The sequence below is a fragment of the Lepidochelys olivacea genome (assembly GCF_965140295.1).
Source record: "Lepidochelys olivacea isolate rLepOli2 genome assembly, chromosome: 5".
Classification (NCBI taxonomy): Eukaryota; Metazoa; Chordata; order Testudines; family Cheloniidae; genus Lepidochelys; species Lepidochelys olivacea.
Window position 1 is genome coordinate 106,187,188 of NC_140415.1, and position 24,466 is coordinate 106,211,653.

At 38.2% G+C, this 24,466-nt stretch overlaps 1 protein-coding gene across 5 annotated transcripts in view; it reads right to left on the reverse strand.

Annotated features, from left to right (window-relative positions):
- PTPRD (protein tyrosine phosphatase receptor type D) overlaps positions 1 to 24,466 on the reverse strand; it is a 1,732,979-nt gene that overhangs the window by 273,532 nt on the left and 1,434,981 nt on the right. For all 5 annotated transcript variants that reach the window (XM_084628881.1, XM_084628884.1, XM_084628885.1 and 2 more), the window contains one exon: positions 23,015 to 23,156. In XM_084628881.1, the coding sequence (XP_084485007.1) occupies positions 23,015 to 23,156 (142 nt within the window). The remainder of the gene's footprint in view (positions 1 to 23,014; positions 23,157 to 24,466) is intronic.

Here is a 24,466-nt window from a genome sequence, read left to right on the forward strand (position 1 = left end):
AATCACACTAAACATATAGAATGTTCCTCTTCCATCCAGAGACATGCAGCGAACACATGTTTGTGTCTCTACAAGCTGTAATTAATTAGATTGTTTAGCCTTTTCTACAGAGACATCCCAAGGAGAGGTAACCTGTATTGGGAAGAAAACTTCATTATCAGAACTCTCTAATCTAGCCCCGGCAATTCCTATTTGCAAGTGGGCCAACGTCTTGACTTACAAAGAGGCATAAGCTATTTTTTAATTGTATAAATTAATCCAGCTCAAACTTGGAAAAGTAATGACATGACCCTTGCATAATAGGCATGAAAGTTCAAGACAAACAGTCGGGAAATTCTTGGCCAAGAACCCTCACATCTGATGTACATCAGTGGTCCCTTGGCTATTTGACATCCTATTTTAAATCCATGATTGTCTCCCAAACTTTCCTCAAAACTTCATTCTATGGCTCATTATGAAAGAAACTTTAGGTGAAGGGAGAACCATCTCTTCAGGATAAAGCTTCCCTTCCCCCGAGCAGCACCACCACAATGCCTATTTATTTATATATATTTGCCAAACTACAAGTACTTCCGGAGAGTGATACTTTGAATGCCACCAAGAAAAATTGTACAGCAACATATTCTAAAGAAAATCTATAAAGAGCACTTGATTGTCAAAATGCATGTTACAGGAAGAAACAATGCAGATATTCTGAATAGATGCAGCCCAATTCAAGACAACTGCAACAGCAGTCAAACTGAAAAGCAGAAGTGGGAATCATGCTGAACAAATAACTAAAGTTATACACTTGTCCCAACAGTACCATGCCAAAAAATAAAACTTTGAGTGGTCAACCAAAGATCTTACAGTCCTCTCTCCATGTATACAGTTTCTTTCTCATGCACCAGTGGATCTGCCTGCTAACTAGTGATTGTGTAGGACTTAGTCAATGATAAAACCAGTTAAATACAGCAGTGACTTGTGCCAATTGCTAAGTCATCTAGAGTCAGCCTGTTCCAAAGTATTGTAATGTCAAGAACAACAATTTCTGAAATTATTAATTGATGAAAACACATTACCATTATATAGAAAAAGAGAAGACAGAAAAGGAAGTGTGAGGCCCACCAATTCTCTGAGTGCCATCCTGTAATCACAACAGATTGCACATGGAATAAACCAGGGATTGGCAACCTTTGGCAAGCGGCCTGTCAGGGAAATCCACTGGCAGGCCGGGATGGTTTGTTTACCTGCAGGAAATGGAAGGGCCAAATTCAGCCCATGTATGGGTTTCAGCACATCCCCCTGTAGCCACTACTCCATGAAACTTCATGATTCTTTAATATTATCTAACATGAAAGAACAATATGGGTCCAGAGTGTAGCTTTTAAATAATGTAATCAATTGCTTTTTCATCAAAAAGTCCTTTGTAATTAATGACTCTAAGACATACTACAGCCTAAATGAAAAATAATTAGTTGTCAGCTGTTCATTAAAACTTACAAAATGAAAAAGATTAACAAAATCGTATGTGTTAACTAATAATCTCATGTACTTGTACTGATCACTCTGTCAGAGTCAATAATACATTCTTACAAATCAAAAAAACCAGAAATATGCTACTCACACTATGTAACAACTCTTTAGCTCTGTGCTAGGGGTGACTGAGTTGCCAGGACAAAATTTGCACTAAAGATTACTGTGACGGTTTCGGTCACAGAAACCCCCTTGGGACTGTCACCTGATGTGCTGAAACTACCTCTGAGCCCGTTTACTCTGCCAGTTTGGGCCTCCAGAACCCTGCCTTGTTGAGCCAGACATGCCAGTCTGTTCCAACACAGACCCAGGGTCTGAACAACGTGCTCCAAAGCTGCAGACTTAACTGAAAACAGCTTAAGAAGTGCTCCTGTCTCCAGCACCCAGACACCCAGCTCCCAGTGGGATCCAAACCCCAAATGAATCCGTTTTACTCTGTATAAATCTTATATGGGGTAAACTGATACATTGTTCACTCTCTATAACACTGATAGAGAGAGATGCACAGCTGTTTGCTCCCCCAGATATTAATTACTTACTCTGGGTTAATTAATATGCAAAAGTGGTTTTATAAAGTATAAAAAGTAGGATTGAAGCGGTTCCAAATAATGACAGACAGAACAAAGTAAGTTACCAAGCAAAATAAAACAAAACACACAGGTCTAAACCTAATACATTAAGAAACTGATTACAGTCTCTTCCAACCCTGATATTCTATGACAGACAGATTAAATTTCACCCTCAGAGATGTTCCAATAAGCTTCTTTCACAGACTAGACTCCCTCCTAGTCTGGGTCCAATCCTTTCCCCTGGTACAGTTCTTGTTAGCTCCAGCTCAGGTGGTAACTAGGGGATTTCTCATGACTGGAACTTAGAATAATAGAATATCAGGGTTGGAAGGGACCCCTGAAGGTCATCTAGTCCAACCCCCTGCTCGAAGCAGGACCAATTCCCAGTTAAATCATCCCAGCCAGGGCTTTGTCAAGCCTGACCTTAAAAACCTCTAAGGAAGGAGATTCTACCACCTCCCTAGGTAACGCATCCCAGTGTTTCACCACCCTCTTAGTGAAAAAGTTTTTCCTAATATCCAATCTAAACCTCCCCCACTGCAACTTGAGACCATTACTCCTCGTTCTGTCATCTGCTACCATTGAGAACAGTCTAGAGCCATCCTCTTTGGAGCCCCCTTTCAGGTAGTTGAAAGCAGCTATCAAATCCCCCCTCATTCTTCTCTTCTGCAGGCTAAACAATCCTAGCTCCCTCAGCCTCTCCTCATAAGTCATGTGTTCTAGACCCCTAATCATTTTTGTTGCCCTTCGCTGGACTCTCTCCAATTTATCCACATCCTTCTTGTAGTGTGGGGCCCAAAACTGGACACAGTACTCCAGATGAGGCCTCACCAATCTCGAATAGAGGGGAATGATCACGTCCCTCGATCTGCTCGCTATGCCCCTACTTATACATCCCAAAATGCCATTGGCCTTTTTGGCAACAAGGGCACACTGCTGACTCATATCCAGCTTCTCGTCCACTGTCACCCCTAGGTCCTTTTCCGCAGAACTGCTGCCTAGCCATTCGGTCCCTAGTCAGTAGCGGTCCATTGGATTCTTCCATCCTAAGTGCAGGACCCTGCACTTATCCTTATTGAACCTCATCAGATTTCTTTTGGCCCAATCCTCCAATTTGTCTAGGTCCTTCTGTATCCTATCCCTCCCCTCCAGCGTATCTACCACTCCTCCCAGTTTAGTATCATCCGCAAATTTGCTGAGAGTGCAATCCACACCATCCTCCAGATCATTTATGAAGATATTGAACAAAACCGGCCCCAGGACCGACCCTTGGGGCACTCCACTTGACTTCGGCTGCCAACTAGACATAGAGCCATTGATCACTACCCGTTGAGCCCGACAATCTAGCCAGCTTTCTACCCACCTTATAGTGCATTCATCCAGCCCATACTTCCTTAACTTGCTAACAAGAATACTGTGGGAGACCGTGTCAAAAGCGTGTCAGGACTTCCTTTGTTCTGTTCCACCCCCTTATATAGCTTTGGCACAAGGCAGAAATCTTTTGTCTCTCTGGGTCCCCACCCATCCTTCTAAATGGAAAAGCACCAGGTTTAAAATGGATTCCAGTTCCAGGTGACATGGTCACATGCCCTGTGAGACCCCAAGCCTTCATTCTTCCTGGACTGACTCACAGGAAGGCTTGCAAGTAAACTGAGCCATTTACAACCAATTGTACTAGTTGATGGGAGCCATCAAGATGCCAAACCACCATTAATGGCCCACACTTTGCATAATTACAATAGGACCTCAGAGTTATATTTCATATTTCTAGTTTCAAATACAAGAATGATACATTTATACAAATAGAATGACCACACTCAGTAGATTATAAGCTTTGTAATGATACCTTACAAGTGACTTTTTCCATGAAGCATATTCCAGTTACATTATATTCACACTCATTAACATATTTTTATAAAATCATATGGAGTGCAACATCATAATTATAATACGCTCATTTTGTACCTAAACAAGAATGTCTCTCCTCCGTGCATCGCAAAAAGAGCCTTTACTGACAATAAAGACACTAGAGAAGTTTCCCAAAACTTTGAGTTTTACCTGCATTTTAGAAAGTACAATATTCAAATACTTTGCACTTAAATAGAGTAGATGTTTCTTAAACCATGTAAGCTTCACAACACCCCTGTTACTGTATGCACTTATTACATGCCCATATTAAAAAATAAGTAATAATGGCAAAATGACTTGTCCAGATTCACACAGTCAAGGAAAGAGTCAGCACAGAACCCAGGACTGACACTCTGACACTAGGCGCACTTTGCTACAATAGTAGTATTCTGCTCCTAGTATAGACCTGGCCTTAGCCCTTTCTCAAAACTCACTTCTTCAAGGAGGCTTATAAATTATAAGCTTAGAAGCATTTAAAACAGGACAATAAACCTCATAATCTTCAAACTATGTGGATTAGTCTTCAACTGACTGCCTGATCATACTGTCCTTGCCCTCACTCTCCCCCACCCTCATGTTATCCTCCCTTCCTATTATTCTTAAACTCTACATTCCTTGGGGATGAGTTACTATGTTTATTTATATTGTAGATCATTGCACATCTCTTTGGCACTATACTGCATAAGTACTAAATAATAATAGTCTTCAACATCGTGCGTACTGGTTCACTACTCTCTTCATTCAAATCTCGCTTTAAAGCGCACTTCCTTCCCTGAAGCCTTACATATATAATCCACCAAATACATTTTAAATTTAAAATAAAGGTAAACATAATAATTAAATACAAGAGGAAATGTGAAAAACAGAACAATGTATATAATCTGCTTTCTGCCAGAAAACTGTTTATTCAAAAGCATTTAAAAAAAATTATCCCTTCCCATTGTCACTATTTTGGCCTCCCTTCCCCACTACCCACCATGATCAGTCAAAATTTTTGTTGTGTTTTTGATCTTATTTAAATAGTAAGTTTCATGGGGCAGAGAGTTGTATTTTTTTGCCTATAAAGTGCCATGCATTTCTATGCTGTATATGAAAAATAGTACTGATAGTAAGAATATAGTATAGATAGTATATAGTATAGCACAAAAATTTAAATATTTAAATCCAAAATCTAGCCACGAATAGATTTAGGCACTTAACTTTAGGCAGCCACATTTGAAAACGTTAGCCTACTATTATAGTCTGTGTTGACATCCGATGGAGCTTAGTTTAATATGTAAATAAATCATCCCAGAGCAAACAATAAACATTTAGCAGCAAAGACAAAGTGAATTATTTAACACGTAGTATCCATAATTGTTCAATCTCCATAACTAGAATGTAGCCAGTACCTAGACTAGCTAGCATTTAACCAGAACTAAATGGCACAAAAAAATACCTCTCCGTCCTAATCTTTTTTCAGTCTGGGACCTGAATACCTTTCTGAGACATTAGCTGGCTGACTGTTAGCATTTTTGCTGAGTGGAACTGCGTTCTCATCAATCTCCAGGATGGCTGCTGTCAATCAGTTCAGTTTCCTGTTACCAACTCTTGTCAGTTGCTTGACACATAGGCCTTCCTCCCTTGATTATGTTTGGGCTCAGGAGGGTGAACCTAAACACTGAAGACTTGTACACACACACACACCACCTATTGCGGCCACCTGCTGTTAGCTATAGGTGTAAAATGATTAGCCATAGTTGACACTTGCTGTGAATCTGGGTTCAGCACCATTTCAGCTTTACCTACCACTGACACCCATAGCTAGCAATAAATATTTTTCCAAGCGAAGGCAAACCTTAACAAAAAGCTTGGGAGGAGCAGTATGAACAGGATTTTGGTCCTCTCTGATTCATTTTAACAACTGAAGCAGAAAACAACTCCAGTGAGAATTCTAATATGAAAAGGAACTGTGTTCTACCCCCCATTCACCTATTTAACTCCCACTCACTTTAAGAAGAGTTGTGGCAGTGCAGCAAGAGGCAAAACATCCCTCCAAGTCAGTTATTCAGTTAATGAGCCATTAAACACTACAGGCCCCGTTATCAACAGAAAGCACAGGGCAAACAAGCAATTATGCACCTAAATTCCCATTAGTGCAGGTAAGCGGGGTTCTTGCAGATATCACATCTGTCCCCTCCTTTAAAGTCTTAATCCTATATCAAATTATTCATGTCACCTTTAAAAATATTACTAAAATGCTGCCCCAGAAATGTAAAACCAGGGTAACAATTCCACCTTCAAACATATTCCAGATTCTACAAATGTAGCTGATATTAATTGACAAACTTTTACATAACGGTTCCAGTCTTTCAATGAGACAAAGTAGGTAAGTTGATATCTTTTATTGGACCAAGTTTTGTTAATGTGAGAGACAACCTATTGAACTACAGAGCTCTGGTTTCAGGTCTGGAAAAGGTATGAAGTGGAATAGATTGTTTAGCATAAGTTGCTAGTATATATTCTCAGGGTCCATTCAAGGTGAAGTGGCCCATTAACATGTCTGCAATCGTAGGACAAAAAGGGAGGGGGAAGTTAGTAGATTACAGACTGCTGTAATAAGTCATCAATCCAGCGTCTCTGTTCAGTCCATGCTTTTTAGTGTCTAGCAGTGTTATGAATTTAAGCTACAGGTTAGTCTTTTGAAAGCGTAGTGCAGGATTCCTTTGAGGATGAAAACTGAGAGGTCAAATATAAAGTGATGACCTTGTGAAAAGTGTTCACTCACAGGCATTAGGGTGTTTTTGCATTTTATCATTTTCCTGTGCAAGTTCATTCAAAAGTATAGTGATTGTTTGGTTTTACCCAAATAGTTGCTGTTGGGGCATTTAGTGCACCAGATGAGGTACACCACATGTTGCGATAGACATGTGGAGGACCCATGGATCTTGAAAGGTGTATTGTTGGGGGTGGTGATCTTGTAGCAATGAATATATGTCTTCAGGTTTTGAATCTGTTCTTCTGGCAGTGACTCGTGTGCTTTGGGTTGGTGTGTCATGGCCTCGGGGGAGCTTGGTTCTGATGATGAGCTTGGAGAGGCTGGAGGGTTGTTTGATGGCCAGAAGTTCAGGAAAGATTTCATTCATGATGTGGTTCCCATACAGCATTTGTTGTATTTTTGATGATACCTTGTATGAGTTCCAATGTGCAGTGGCAGGTGACAACGAGGGGTAAGCAGTCAGAGGAGGTTTTATTTCTGTTTTGAAACAGGTTCTCTTGGGGTATTTGGATGGTCCATTCCATGATGTGATTTACTTCTCTGGTGGAGTGTCATTGTTTGATGAAGGCGATTTTTGGATGTGCTAAGGTGTATATCCCAGACTTTCTCCTTGGAGCATATTCTGTGTTATCTGAGTGCCTGGCTGTAGATAACAGATTGCTTGATGTGTCTGGGTCGTTATTGGATTTATGGAGGTAGGTGAGGTGATCCGTGGGTTTCTTGTATGTAATTGTCTGTGGGGTTCCATTGCTGAATCTGATTGTGATGTCCAGGAAGTTGATGCTAGTGTGGGAGTATTCCAGAGACAGTTAAATGGATGGGTGATGATTGCTGAAGTTATGGTGGAAATCTATGAGAACATCTAAGCCATCTGTCCAGAGATGGAAATGTCATCAATGTATCTCAGGCATATCATTGGTTTCATGGTGCACTGGCACCTTTCTAAGACCTGAAGAAGAGCTCTGTGTGGCTCAAAAGCTTGTCTCACACACCAATAGGAGTTGGTCCAATAAAATATATTATTTCACTCACCTTGTCTCTCTAATATTCTGGGACCAACACAGCTACAACTACACTGCATACTAGTCTTTCAGTAGCATTTTCTTACTAGCTTTGCTTATATATTTATTTTCAGAATAAATATACAAACTATTCAACTTGGTGAGAAAAGGGAGAAGGAACGTAAGAAAGTACACAAATCACATGAATATAGAGGAATATAGAGCTGCTATAGAGGAATACAACATTCATATCAGCTAATGTATTCAGTGGGATGGTTCACCTAAAGTTTCTCACACCATGCTAAAACTTTGACTCTAAAGTAAAGGTTTGATCCTGCCATTTAACATGGAGACATATATTGCATATCTTGTAAAGTCAGCTACCAATCTGATCTAGTTTTCCTCAATCTTGTAAATTCAGTGGCTCATTTTACAAGACACACTTTGATGCATGAGCCTACATATGGGAGGGTGAGATCAAGCCTTTATTTAATGTATTTGGTACATGCATACATAGTAAGTACTGTATATATCAGTCCATGTAGCATGCATACAAATTCTGGTTTATGTCCAAAACATTTTCTGATACAAGTGCACCATTAATCATAATGAAAAAAACATATGTTTGAAAAGACCATTTCAAGGTCAGAAACATTCAAAAGGACATAACTAGCTGGAAAATGCTAACAATGCACCTACTTCAGTTTTAGTAATCACTTCTTTTGCCATAGACTTCTTTAAAAAAAAAAACTTTGAAATCTGTAGGTTATCCGCTTAAAGACTTGATTTTAAAATAGTCGTTTCTTTTTATACTCAATTAAACTGCCAGCATAATAAAGTATTGTCCAGCTGAGTAGCACTGTGAGGAGCCTTGAACTGCTGCTTCTGCAGTCTTACTGTAATTTGCAGATGTATTTGACTAAAGTAAGAATTTAAAACCACCACCCCAAAAATGAAATCAGCAAGGCTTCCACCAACTACTGTTAAAGGTATACTTGTGGCACCTTAGGTGCCTAAGGTGCCACAAGTACTCCTTTTCTTTTCGCGAATACAGACTAACACGGCTGTTACTCTGAAACCTGTTAAAGGTAGACAATAAAAGGAATTTCTGTTTCACAGCTCTTTGCCCCATATACCAGCCTTCTTCTTCCTATAATCATCAGGCCTGAGTATGGAACAAAATCCATAATATACCACAAGATTTTTGATAATGATTAAATAATGATCTTACAGAAACCATACAAAATGTATTTCACACCTTTTCAATCAGCTCCAAGATTTCAGCAGCTAATATCTAAAGCTCAGGGAATAGACACTGACTTACAGCTATCCATATTAAAAAATGCATGCTGTGTACACAGCTATATTATGTTGGTCCAATTCTGTAATAAATGAATGATCATTCCACTGGGTTAGGCAGGCGGTGAGCAATCAGAATAATCAAAATCAATGAAATACTAAGTAGAAAATGTCAAATACTCAAAATTAAAAACTAATTCTATTGTATCGGAAATGACTAGGTCATCAACATTTTAAACATTTTCTTGATGCTCTTCTAAAACATTTACTCTTCCAGCTAATTAGGGCAGTGTTGCCAATTCTCATGATCATATTGTGAGTCTCTTCATATCTTAAAGCCCCATCTCTTGGAGTCCTCTGATTACATGAGATTTTTAACTTTAATTTAAACTAAAGTAAGTTTCTAGTCCTTTTGGATTTAGGAAAAAAGCTTAAAAACTTGAACCCCTAAAGGCTCAAAAACCAGGAGGCAAATAAAAAGACAACGTATTTATTATTTTTAACTTCTCATGATTTTTATGATAAGTACATAATTTTGGGAGACCAGACTCGTATTTCTGAACACTTGGGGCTGGCCACACAGCTAGGAGCAAAATTTTGCTCTCAATTTGGTGTAACTGAAAACAAAATTTGTCCCTGGGCATCTTTTCCAAATGTTTCTTTCAATTAACATAAAACAAGCAAATAAACAACTAGGACTTTCCTGCAAAGGAGAATCAGATGAAGACTCCAGTCATCTGAGTCCAAAGCAATGTATATTAATTGTTAAAAAGGAAAGCTAATTTGTCCTTAGTAAGGTTCAGCTTCTATCTTCCTGTTCCTTCCCATAAATTGGAAACAAATCTGCAATAAGTTTGCCAATCCAATTCATAGGCCTACATTATTTTCTCTTTTAGGTAGTCTCAAAATATTTCTTCCCAGTTTCTGCTTTTTCCCATTCGCATCCTTCTTATGACACAATAAGAGTCAATTTCCTGTAAATGAGGCATTTACAGTAATAATACACATCTCAAACACCCTTTGTTGTCTGGTTCACGCACTAAAGAACGCCTCCTTGCACATACATCATATATACACACTCCCACCTTTTCAAGAATTACACAAGTTGAAGGATTTGCACACAGAAATTCTCTTTTGTGAAAAGTTATTCCATCAATTAGTTATCAGCTAAGGTTTAATATTCTTACTATCAATACACTAAGTTCAAGAGTATGGAAACTGTGGGCAAGTTAAAACATTAGTGCCTAAAACTGGGCTCCTAAATCATGACTTAGCTGCTTAAATAAGTGACCTGTTTTTCAAAAGTGCGGGTATCCAGCAGCTCCTGCTGCAGTCACAGGTGGATGCTGGACACTGAACACTTGAGAATTAGGATACTTGTTCAAATACCTAAATACTTACTTAGTAACTTAACTTTAGGCACTTAATTTTATAAGTATATCTTGGTCTACATACCTAACTTTAGGCACCAAAGTCCATATTGAGGAATTTAAGCAAGTGACCAGATTTTCAGAGCATCTCAGCACAAACCTCGAGTCAAAGGGAAGTGTAGGTGCTCTGCACCTCTTAGAATCAGGCTACTTTCTGAGGTGCCTAAATTTAGGTATCCAGGTTTGAAAATGTTGGACTGTATTTGGTTGGGGCTTTGCCACTTGACAACTAATGAGCTCTCTATGGGATTGATTTAAAGCCCAGGGAAGTCAAATGGAGTCTTTGCACTGACTTCAACATACATTGGATCAGGCCCTTTGCCTGCAATATGAAACATGCCACAACAATAAATGATTGTTTCTTGGTTTACTAACAATTTATTTGAAGTTGCCTTCATCTTGTTGCAATAAATCGAGTAAGGAGTAATGGTGTCTCTTTATGAAAAAACCCTGGCAACTTTTCAGCCTTCCAAATCACTTTCCTTGAAAATCATTTTGTTGCAGGATTCCTCAGACAGTCTTATCAGTACACCAGAACCAAATAAATCTGTGCATGAACACTAAGATACAGTTTGTGTATACAGATTTGTTTATCTTTGGAGCAGAGACAATAATGCCATTTAAGACAAGAAGATATATTTTATTAAAATAAATCACAGGGCAAGTCCACTGAAAACAGTGAGGAACCAATGGGAAGCCAAGATCAGTTTCTGAGCTTGGTCCCAGGCTTGGAGCACTGTGGATCTCATGGGAGAGAAAGTGTCTCTTATTCATACCGGTCAGTACAAGGAGTGATTCCATAATGGTTCTTCCTACTCCACCGGGAGTTTCACCCAGTCTTCCTATAACAGAGTGGTGTTTCCAGGAGAAGGTGTGTAAAATGGGCAACAAGACATGCTCAAAAAGAAAAGAAGTACTTATGGCACCTTAGAGACTAATCAATTTATTTGAGCATAAGCTTTCGTGAGCTACAGCGCACTTCATCGGATGCATACTGTGGAAAGTGTAGAAGATCTTTCTATATACATACAAAGCATGAAAAAATATCTCCTCCCGCCCCACTCTCCTGCTGGTAATAGCTTATCTACTATCAGAGGCTTGTTCACCTGCACATCCACCAATGTGATATATGGCATCATGTGCCAGCAATGCCCCTCTGCCATGTACATTGGTCAAACTGGACAGTCTCTACGTAAAAGAATAAATGGACACAAATCAGATGTCAAGAATTATAACATTCATAAACCAGTCGGAGAACACTTCAATCTCTCTGGTCACGTGATTACAGACATGAAAGTTGCTATATTACAACAAAAAAAGTTCAAATCCAGACTCCAGCGAGAAACTGTTGAATTAGAATTCATTTGCAAATTGGATACAACTAACTTAGGCTTGAATAGAGACTGGGAGTGGCAAAGTCAATATGCAAGGTAACCTATTTCCCCTTGTTTTTTCCTACTCCCACCCCCAGACGTTCTTGTTAAACCCTAGATTTGTGCTGGAAATGGCCCAACTTGATTATCATACACATTGTAAGGAGAGTGATCACTTTAGATAAGCTATTACCAGCAGGAGAGTGGGGTGGGAGGAGGTATTTTTTCATGCTTTGTGTGTATAACAAGATCTTCTACACTTTCCACAGTATGCATCCGATGAAGTGAGCTGTAGCTCACGAAAGCTTATGCTCAAATAAATTGGTTAGTGTCTAAGATGCCACAAGTCCTCCTTTTCTTTTTGCGAATACAGACTAACACGGCTGTTACTCTGAAAGACATGCTCAGAGGACCTGTTCTTGACCCCAGGGAATCTCTCCATTGTCCTTAGTGGATGTGGAAAGATTAAGGACTCTTCAGCTTCATACATGGAACATTAAACTAACTGTAAGTTAAGGGATCTGAGAAGCCTAAACATCTGGCCGTCTTCCTTTAACTATCTATTTTTAATTACTGTTTAATAAAATTCAGTTAAGTACAATTGGTAATGGTTCCTTAAAAGAAGCCCAGGACAAGAATAGCAGAAGTACTGAGAGTCAGGATTCAGGTGCATTGGCAGCGCTTACACAGCACCTGCTTCTAATCAGTGCTATTAGTTTGAATTTATCTAAAAAGCTTATTGAAATGCTTCCACTTGAAAATCTTGTTTTGTCGTTGTTGAATGCAGTTACTAATACTGTACTTCGCAAGAAGCTTTTGAAATAAATATCTAGCAAAATGCTACTATTACTAGGCAACATTTTATACCCTAGCAGATCCCTTTGTAGTAGTTTTATAGTAAATCATTTTAATGGAATAATTTAAGTCACAGCTAAATTTTGCACAAGATGATTTATCTGTTTGTAATCGAAGATGAGGGAATTTCATTTGCTATTGAACTAGTGAGTGGAGGAGACTTTATTAATGCATCTTTGCAACAAAGATTAATGGAACGGTAGTAAGTCAGCTGCACCTACGTGATGTTAGTTTACAGCAGGCATGGCCATACCTGAAATAAGATCTATCATAATAAGATCTAATGTCATGCATAAACCATATCGCATTCATAAAAGGATTTTTTTGGTAGGCTGCTTTAATCCTGGCTATTTGATTCTCTTAACTTAACAGCAGAAATAAATCTTTTTTTTTTTTTGCTTTTATCTATTACTGTTCATCATTCTGTGTCAGAAATGCCAAATTCCCATTTCTAAAAATCTAAATATTTTACCATTAAAATCAGTTTGGCTTAATGAAATCTGCTGAGAGAGGTTATTTTAATACCAATGTAGTTAACTGGTATGTTTTAAAATTTTCTTATATTTACTGATATTCTTTCATTGTGCTCCACATGAAATCTTATAAAACTAGACAATTACAATAATAAAGCATATTTTATAAACGGTTATTAGTTAAATAAACAAAATGTATCTTCAATATTACTTGAAATAATTTTGGTTTTTTTAGCAAAATATTTTTTTTCCCAGATAGTGTTTCCATATCTTTCACTAGATGTAATTCTCAGGTTTTTTTCCCTTTCAAGATGCGTGCCTATAGCATTAAAAATGGATTAAATTTTGCTGTCACTTCAGCACTCTAGTGTCAAACATGTCCTACATTTCAACAAACCTTCCTGTCATCCTAATGGTGCACTTGATGAGACATTAGTGTTCTCAGAAACCACTAGACTGAAAAGCTGCAGGCTGATCTACTATATGAGGACCTTCTTCTAGAAACTTGGCTTTATTATCCCCTGCTATGCATTTTATACATAAATTTACCTTGGTAATAATTGAACTGAACGTTATCAAGCTTCTGACACTACTGGTTTCCTTTCATCCTAAATCAAGTACATACACTAATAAGAAGCCAGATCACGAGCTACTTGAAACCATATAGTAAAGAACCATATCCTCAAACTGGTAATGAAACATATCTTAAGGAAAATAATCTCTAGAATAAAGTTTCCAAATACACATTTGCAACATGATAGATAGATCTGTATGTACGTACAGTACGATAGCCCTTTTAATAACAGAAGACTGCTGACAGCTTTGCAATAAACAGTGAACTAACTTCAGAAGGACAGGTTGGCCTCCTGCACACATAACAAAAATAAAACCATCTCCCACCCAGCATCACCCCACTACTAACACCTTTAGTGAATGAGTTATGCTGGCAATTCCAGACTCATGCCCATAACACACCTGACACATATATTTTGTTTAAGCAACAAATATTATACATTATCACCGTCTATTTTAGATAGACAGAATAAATTAATCTACAGAGATTTCTAAAATGAAGTCATTATAATATTTTTCTCTCTCCTAAGTATCATGAGTGCACCTAGGACACTCCTGAAAGAGATAAAACTACAGTGAATAAATTTTATAAACCTGTTTAAATTAACTGAAGTGGCTTATCTTTACAAAATGTCACAATTTTATGGTCTGATATCTCATGACCTTCCAGAAATAGAAACTATTTTCCTATTTCATTAAAAAAGGGGGATTTTCCCAGCTCCCCTCCAATGGAATAAAGCAGCCACTTCTATTCCTGATGTTTTGCAAAATGTTGGTCTTGAAACAAGTTTCTGGGTGCAGGACAGAACATTATCCATTCTGCACTGCATGGCAAATGGAGATGGAGAGGAAATTCCAGATTCTAAAGGGAGGGAGGGCAGGGGAGAGGAAACATTTTTGTGTCAAGTTGCTTTAAAAAAATGACAGCTGTTAGACTACTCAGAGGTTTGGAATGTTGGAAGTAGTCCCAGAGCAGACCGATTAATGGAAGCATAGAGGTGAGGCAGTCAAAGATGGAAGCTAAATGCAATTTATCATATCATTCCACAATTTATAAACAGGAATACCATCTCCACATTGATGGTACTTCAGTTCCATTGACTTCCACAAAACTTTGACGAGATTTAAACATGAGCTTACAGGTAAGCATGTGCTTCATTGCTTTCCTGAACAGAGATGGACTTAAGCATGTGTTTAAATGCCAGGCTAAATCGAGGCCATAGGTAACTAAAGTAGGTGGGCATAAACAAAGGGGAAAGTAATAGGAAATGTATTATCCAGCTTAAATTTTAAATAGCTCATCAACACAGTGAAGCAGAATGCACACTTTGTAATGGCATTGAGCTCTTATTCAGACAGTGGTTTTACAACAGTGGATTATGGGATTTTGTATAATTTTAAACCCTGATACTACATCGATGGGACTCTGTAGGAGCACAAGGGGCTACACGCACACATAAGGACTAGTCACTTGAGTTTGTAGGGTCAAGCTTCTTGTCATAGCTGACAGCTTCCTGTATACTAAGTAATCTTTAATTATTACATTTATCAATTAAAAATAGATATTTGATGCACACAAGTTTACCACTAGATTAAATAATTGCACAATCAAAAACCTAAACTGTTATTTAATATAATGGATAATATATATAATATAACCTCACATCCACCTTGGCACTGAAAAAAATTCACCTTTTGTTTCTTTTCACTTATCTAATTTAATGGTGGAGGAAAATGACAAAGTAACAGCTAGGAGATGGAAAATGTTTACTTATCTATGAAACAGGTACAGTACAGACAGCAGTTGTCTATCAGTCTTACTCACACTGCCCAGCTCATTTGACTCAACATTGATCTCACAGGACCACCCATAGGGGGTAAAAAATTTGCAGTCTTCACCAGTTTATTATCTGTCTCTCTACTGAATCACCAAAAGTGTTGATTAGTAAAAGCTAGAATGGTGATGTGGGGTGGGGGTTGTGATATAATCCTCTAAGGACGACATCAAAATGCCCACCCATTGCTTCTCATAACTTCTGGTCATTACTGAACCAGGCCAGATTAAAACTGGTGACCTAGGTGACAGGTGATCTTACAACTGACCCTTTGGGCAGATTTGCAGGATTGGAGTACTAACGTTTCTCTCTCGCTTCATTGTTACTCATTCCAGTTTGTAATCTGAATGGTACCTGATCAAGCATGGATTCAATTTGGGACTCAATTCTAGGACAAGTGAGTGGATCCTCACAAACATCAACGACCTAAATAAATTGGTTAAAAAAAATAGAAGGAAAAGCACAATATGTTTTAACACGGATATATTTGCCCGGCTCATGATACATTAATTTCCTTCTGTAAAGAGCAGAGATAGACACTTATTGGTTACAGTGCTAAAAACAATTATTAGTTTCTCCCCTGGGACCACCCAGACTGTGATCAGCTTTTCAGGCTGAAATGAATGATTGAGCTCTTGTCTGAAAAGAATTAACAGATGTACATTCTTGGCCAAAACATTTTAATTAAAAAAAAGCCCTTCATGCTAAAGAGGACTATTATTTCTTTGTACAGTATTATTCCTCCTTCTTGTCTGAGGATGTTCAGTTCACCTGACTGCCAGGCATCTATTTCATGAACAGTCATCGACTACAAAAAGTTTCTTATTATAAAATAGAAATGGATGAGGAGGAACAGTTTAACCAGCTGACGCTTCAAGTCAACATTCATCTTTTATGACTGTCCACTTCAAATTGACTGTCCCTGTGAACATTAGATAGCAATACTTTATTATTATTTATAACACTACTGATACCATTTCAAAATATGAAGTAGACATCATGAACAGATATACATGAGTGAAACTGAACTGGTAATTTTACAGTCATGGAAGAAAATATCTGAAATGTGGTTCAATGAACAAGAAAATGAAATTCAGAGGAAAATGAACTAGAATGGAAAAATAAGAAAATCATTATAAAGACACAAACCATGACCAGTAGCTGTTTTCACTGACTAGTTAGATCAAAACAACAAGGAAAGGTACATCTTCATTTAGTAGACACATCCTAGCAGCGTAGCATATTAAGATAATTTTCTGGGACAGCAAGGAATTCAAAGAAGTTTCACAGAAATAGAACAACCACCATAGAAAATAAAGTTTAGGACCAAGATTTTCAAAAGCAGCTAGTGGTTTATTTTGCCTAAACTGATAGCTTAAATTTGGCATCCAAAATTTGAAGCACCCAAGCTCACTATTCACTTTTGAAATTCTTGATAAAAGGATTTTAGATACAAGTAATTTTGATGAACTTGAGATATTTCCTTCATTTTCAAGTAGTGTATGTACTCCTATTCTACCTGTTTTACATTCAGAAATAGTTTTCTAATGACTATCAATATGTATTTTATTAACTGTAACAAACCCTTTTAAAAATACACTGGCATACAGTTATTCCATGCAGAAGGAAAAACTGCATTATTTTATATGTCAAGTGTGATAACAGTTGACAAAAATTGTGAATAAATTAATCATTTATTGGTGGGGAAAACAGTTTCTTTGACAAATATTACATCTTGGGAATTGAGTGACTACTAAAAATATTACTTGAAAAATATGTATGAGATAATTGATAAAAATAGTTCAGTTATTCATGAATATTATTCAGCCCATTCTATTTATATTATGAATGACTGTAGGCGATAATGTAGATTTTAAAATTATTTTTACATATAAAATGATAATAAATAATTGTGAAATCAATAGGGTGGCACACATGTATCTGAAAGTAAAATTTGAATCTATGTGCATTATATAGCTTATGATAGTATGCCCTGATGTGTTCCTGATAATTTAAATTACATAAGCAGAATTTATTAAACTATTAACACTAGTTATAGAATGAGTTCTCCTGACAAAGCGTACTGTCATGCTAAAGTTCTACATTAGACATAACAAAATATTCCTTCACTATAAAAGAACTGAAAACTCAGCCATAGGAAATGGACTGTGTGTTTTTCAAATTTTTGTTCATTTCCTGATCTGGCTAACAGTTCCATTTCCCTTCCCTCTTATACAGAGTGATAATTCATTAAGTGTTTCAAATTATACTGCACAAAAAGCAAATGTTTCTGTTTGCCCTGCATGTATTTACACACATGACTAAAATATATCAAAAGAGTTTGTAATTTTGTATCCACTTAGACCTAGCACTTTTTTGTAAGCCATTTCAAGTAATCTGCACATCACTTGGTACCATAATTGCTGGTAAATTGTCTGTATATTGGCCACCTTTCCTTTTGGTCCCTCTTTCATAAAACCCTTTTGTACGATCGTCAAGCAGCTGTCCTTTGTTCTTTAATGTTCCTAGCACGGCTCCCCAGCAGAGAACACTTTATAACATAAAGTGCAAAGTACCATTTTCACAGCAGGGACCACAGTGTTCGTCTTCAAAAAGAGGCATTAATAAAATGGAACTGTAATGAACATGCTAATTCTGGTCGTAAGGTATTGTACGTAGTCGGTTGCATTCTCACTAAAAATCTGCGAAGTTTTTACTATGGCTCTTCAAACTTCTCTTAGTGAATGCTTTTGAGATAGATATATGCATGTGTCACATGCTCTATCTTTCTGACCCCATCCACACAACTTTCTACCATGCCTATGACCAGCTAGAGGCCCAATGGACTAAAAACACTGTACACACGACAGATGGTTAAAACCAGTGAATATTACCCAGGCACTTCCCCAGCTAGCTGGCTCTTTTGGCACATGGTAAATTTCTTGTGACCAGCTAGGTACGTCATGATCTTGCCAATGGATGGGCACCCATAGCAAGGCCAGTGTAACTGGTAAATCCAGTTCCCTGTTCTTATTTAGCACTGTGCAGTCAGACATCCCACAGTGCATTGTCCCTCAGAATAAAGATGTCACTCTGTGTGTCTGACTTCCAGGGACTCTAATCCCCATGCGTAAGCTGCCCTTGATGGCTTTTCCCGGTTACATCACCCAGAGGAGCAAGCCAGTTTAAAATGGCCCCTGCCCACCTCAAAATCACGAGGTATTGAGAGAACATGGAAACAAATTGTCATTATTTGTGACCCATCTTCTGATATCAGGAAAATAATAGTGCTTTGAATGCATATCTCTCCCCCCACCCCCTTGCTATTTTTCAAACTCTGGAAATTGCTCTGAACCTCTTCCATTGTAATAAAAACAATGTCCTTTAATTACACTTGTCATATCAATGGCCAGGGAAACACTGTTAAATACATAACTCACTTTTTATTATATACCATGATTGCTTGACATCGCATCAATCACTTTATAAAAGCAGCTTTATAGCAGAGATATGAGAAAAGCATCTCAACACAAAGATTTTGCTCCTCTTGCTCCTTGCCGATTGACAGTGTGAGCAGAAATACTGGCACAGAGAATCCATTATTATGCATATTTGCTCAGATGGTAATCACAGAGCTTGTAGTGAGATGGGAATGTATCAGGATCCAGCCTCAATTTCCAAGTGTCTATGAAGCACTTTGCTTTTAATTCACAGATAGTACAGTGAACAGAGCATGCAGCCATGAGTGTAGGGATATACATCCGCTCTATGTTGTTTTGCTTTAGGCGGTTTCAGTCTCGTAAAGGTGCACTCAAACACCACTGTGACACAACAGTGGCAACAGATAAAGCAGCATTTGCTGACATGCTTACAGTCTTGGCATGGCTTCATCAGCAAAGGGTTGGCTGGGTTCATGAAAATCACCGCTGGCACATAAATGACACCAACATCTCTACCGTGTTAGTGGACTAGCATTTCAGTCTTCAGTGGAGAAGGACACAACCCTTTGCCTTGGCCTACTTTTCACGTAATGCTTCAGAGTGATGAGGGAAGCTGTTATCTTTTCTGTCTGCCACCTCTTCCATACTGTAAAGCACCAACTCCAGAAACTAGAGGCTGCAGCATTGCTCGTAGCACTTACTGACCGGATACCGTGGTTCTGAGCACAGTTGAAGAATCTAAACAGAAGAGGATAGGCACAGGCACAGGCAGCTCCTGCTGAGCCACTGTGTGATAGCTGTCCAGAACTTCCCATAGAAACATGATGAGGCAGACTACAGGATGGAGGCATACAGATGTGGTTGTGATGGCAAAAAAGTTACTGCATTGAGACAAACTGAACCAAGTTATTTGTAACCACTTAAGCTGACCATACCTTTAAATGATTAAAAAATTTGTGAGACTGGGCCCTTTCTTGCGTGGGAACATCCCTCTGCCTCATCAACCCTCATGGCAAAAGGGTGGCAAAGCTTGTTAATTCTGGGTCAAATCCTGACCTTCCACTGCAAGAGCTTGGATGGTTTCAGATGCAGCACAAATGTTGTGTTGGTTCTCGGGGAGCACAGGGAGGCAGCATTTGAGGAGCTTGCAAAAGAGATGTGTACCACCTTCACAATGCAGAGCGACATGGGGGCTCTCTGGTGGATTAAGCCTTGAGGGGGCCTGGATCCAATCTACTCAGATCTATCTATCATACTGACATGGCCCCCATCACCGTAGTATTTGAGTGCCTCGTAGTTATTCACATACTTATCCTTACAGCACCCCTGTGATGCACAGAAGTACTATTGTGGTCAAAGTACAGGTAGGGAAGTGAGGCATATAGAGAATAAGTGACTTGCCCAAGGCCACACAGGAAGCACAAAGCAGTAATTGAACCTACATTGCCTGAGTCACTGGATGCTAATGCCCGAAACACTGGATCTAATAAAAGAAATGATCAACCACAACATTGCCAAGTGGCTTCTAAACCTGCAACCTCATGCTACCTGCCACCTAAAGCTACCTCACGCTCTCCAGTTGGCAGATCCCAATTCTCTCTGGCATTATTACACCATTCCACACCTCATGGATCAATGTGTATATGGGCCTCCTTCCATCTCATGGCTTAGATCCATGGATCTTGCTTTAATCGAGCCCCAAACCAGGGGATCTCAGCTACTTCCCTTTATCCTTTTAACAAAAACTGTAAGCATTATGGCTGGAGACTATAAAGTTTCTCTTCGATTTTTAATCATTTTAATTTTTTCCTTGTTTTCTTACCAACTTTTATTTATCTCCATCATGTGCATGTACACTCTCATTTATTATTGTAGGGCTGTTCATAAGAGGTAGAATGCTGACATAAGTTATTTTTAAGGAGTATTGAACCATTTGAGTTGGAAAGAAAGACAAAGAAAAACCTGCATATACTTTACAACAAACAGCTTACATTGCAGATGGGGGTGGGGGAACAGGTAGATCATATTTTTAGAGCCAGCCAGTTTTGACATGGGTGCCGATCTTACACCCATTTAAGTATTCATTGTTGTCAATGAGAAGAGGATAAGTCCCGGTGTCTCTCTACTACAGAGTAAGGAAGAAACAGTTGATTCAGAACTGCATCTTTAAAAACACATGCACAGACATTTCAATGAAAAGACCCAGGAGGCCTGTAAATATATTTCAGTAGGTAACGTGTTCTACCCTTCATTAAATTCTGTACGCAGAGAATACACTTTACATCTGAATTTTCCCACTTTTTTTTCCACATTCTTAATTTTTAAATGATATTTATTGCTATTAGAGAGACAAGGTGGGGGAGGCAATATCTTTTATTGGACCAACTTTATGTTGGATAAAGAGACAAATTTTTGAGTTCACACAGAGCTTGTCTTCAGATCTTACTGCAAACAACAATTATTGCTATGTAATATGACTGTTTTGGGGGCTTTTTTAATTTATGAATTCATAAAAAACTGAAAAGAATATGATTTCTGTCATTTCAAACAATAGAAACAACTACTTTGTTCAGGGAGTTGAACAGGGAAGTTAAAATATGAACCAAATGATCAACCTTTCCATTTTTATTAACTGTGGCTGGAAAATAAATTAAAATGATGCCAAACACAGCCAAGTTAACACTAGAGATAACATTTGAATTTTTAGCAGGTTTATTCATGTATTTATTTTCATTATGTCAGGTACTTCTGAGGAAAATTTTTAAATATATATCATACATACACAGTGTTCTGATCCTTTTTCATCAGTGATGTAAACAACATAATTGCTTACACTGATTAAAAAACCACATACAAATAAGTTAGTCTTTCTTGCTACACAAAAATCCAGTTCTTTGAAAGCAGCACAAAGGGAAAAAAACAAAATAAAGAAAAGCAATCTCTATATCTCCCCAAATGTTTCTAAATGGTGGGGCAAAGAATAATAAAACACAGAGCTCCAAGGATTATCTTCTTTTAATGCTGTCTGATAGTTGAAATTCTCATCCCAGTAGACACAAACCCTAACCCTGACCCTAACCTTCACAAACTCCCTGCTGTACGTTTATGTGGCTGGCATGGTGCATTTTGTGCTAGTGTTTTGACGAAAGCACCTCCCTCCAAAATACAGAGTGGACAATGCACTGTAGGAGGGATTGGCAAGCAAGTGAGGAAGGGACACATTTCACATGTCAAAACAAAGTTCCTATCTGTCTCCAGAAGAATGAACAACAGATACAAAAGGCCATTCGATTATTAGCATTTACTCCAATGGGAATATCATTTGTAAGTGAGTCCATAGGTTTGGCACTAAATCTTATATTCCAACTCCAGGGTTGAAAAATTAGATGATCCTTTCATTGGCCTCAATAACAATGTTTGCTAAATAAATGAATAAAAAGATGTAGAAGATGATATGCATGTCTGAGGCTGAAGAACAGCATGTTTGCGCCCAGTACTTTGGAGAAAATGTTTAGCTGCAGCTCATCCTTATGTAAATACTGTTTCTGTAGTTTCACCAAGGTCAGTGGCAGCATGGGTAACTTTCTGTATAAACGCCAATCATGCAAATAAAAGCGCACAAGACAGCACTAACGTGCAAATCAGATGCATTCACAAAACATGTTATTGTTTGCTTGTTCTAGCCAGAGTCTTCCCATTTTTCCTCCTTATTTTACTTTCTTTGACCTTGCATTTTCTTCCCCACCCTGTTCCCTGTTCAGTAAGATGGAGCCATTAGAGAGTCAAACATCCAAAAGAAAACCAAATCCAAATTTCAAACAAGGAAGTTCCCATTTTCCAGCATTCACAATACGACAGTACCCTCCAAAAAGAAACCTTAAACACTCTTTCTTTCATTAGTTGTAGAAAAAAACCAAAACACTGCAATGATGTAATAGTTTTGACACTATCAAAGAAAATAAGTTATTGTCTGACAAGGACTTACCACGTAAAACAGTGAGTCTAGTGGACACACTTATTTCTCCAACACTATTGGAAGCAACACATTCATAAATAGCTTCATCTCGTGGAGTCCGCAGAGGCTGTATTCTGAGAACTGATCCAGATCCATCATCAAATTCTATTACCTATTGAAGGAAACAACAGCTGTCACAGGTGTTGTTACAAATGCCTACCTCTCAGCTAATTCTATGTGTGCACGATGAACTATCAATATTCATAACCTCAAAGCCAGTTTCATTTTTCATATATACACAGAGGCGAATTCAACAGTGACTTAGACTGTAGTGTACATTGGTTATACAAACAGATGTAAGTACGCTTAAGTGGCAATGCAGTGTAACATACATAGATCCACTGAATATCAATGTAAGTGTAATTTACATGGAAGGGATTAGTGACAAAAAGCAACTAACAGGAAGGTGTAAGAAAGCATATTCTTACTTTAGGCCCCTCATACTTTCTTATATCCCACTAACACTCTCCTGCTAGTTGCTTTTCCTGTTGCACTCCACTCCACATCTTCCCCCTTTCGCATGTAAGCTGAATTTATTTTGCACTCACATCAAATACAAATAGCTAAGAACTATACTACTTCTCCACTTAAAGCCAACATAAAATTCACTCTTTTGTTTACACCATGTTTGAATGTGGCCCAGACACTTCCAAAGGACATACCCCTGTTTTCTCCAGCTGTGAATTTGTTCCATGTATAATTAATATTAGCGGATAATATCATTTATATAGAGTGTGTCCAGCTTAGAGACAAAATGAAATGACTGTGTTGTTCTTGGTAGTGGTGTGTGGTTGTTATTTTTGAATAATTTACATAAGAAACTTTCATTCCCCCATCTGAATATACATCTGTAGTCTGGAGCTAATAGGACTGCTGCCTCTTCCCTCCACTGACTCGGGGAGATAAATCAATCATCTTGTCAGGATGTTGCTACTCTCTACAGCAGCCCACTCACCACAGGCACCACATGCACCTTCCCTAGCAACTAACTCAAAAAAACCTCACTTTCATTAACTATTTCTTTCTTCATTAACTATGTACAACAGTTTGGGACTATCATCAGCCTGGCTATTAGGCTGGGATGCCAGATTCATGGATTTCTTCAAAATAATCTGGTGTTTGGTCAGAAAAATAAAATTTAAATTTCTGCTTAAGCTCCCTACTATGCTCGAGCTAAGAGACTAACACCCTTATAGGTAGACATGAATTGCTCATAGGAAGTACAGTGCATTGTATTTGTCAAAGACTAAGTCACTAAGACCTCTTCTTCTGACTGCTGCATTCATTCAGTCAGGCATTGAAAGTAAATCATAGAATCATAGAATATCAGGGTTGGAAGGGACCTCAGGAGGTCATCTAGTCCAACCCCCTGCTCAAAGCAGGACCAATCCCCAACTAAATCATCCCAGCCACGGCTTTGTC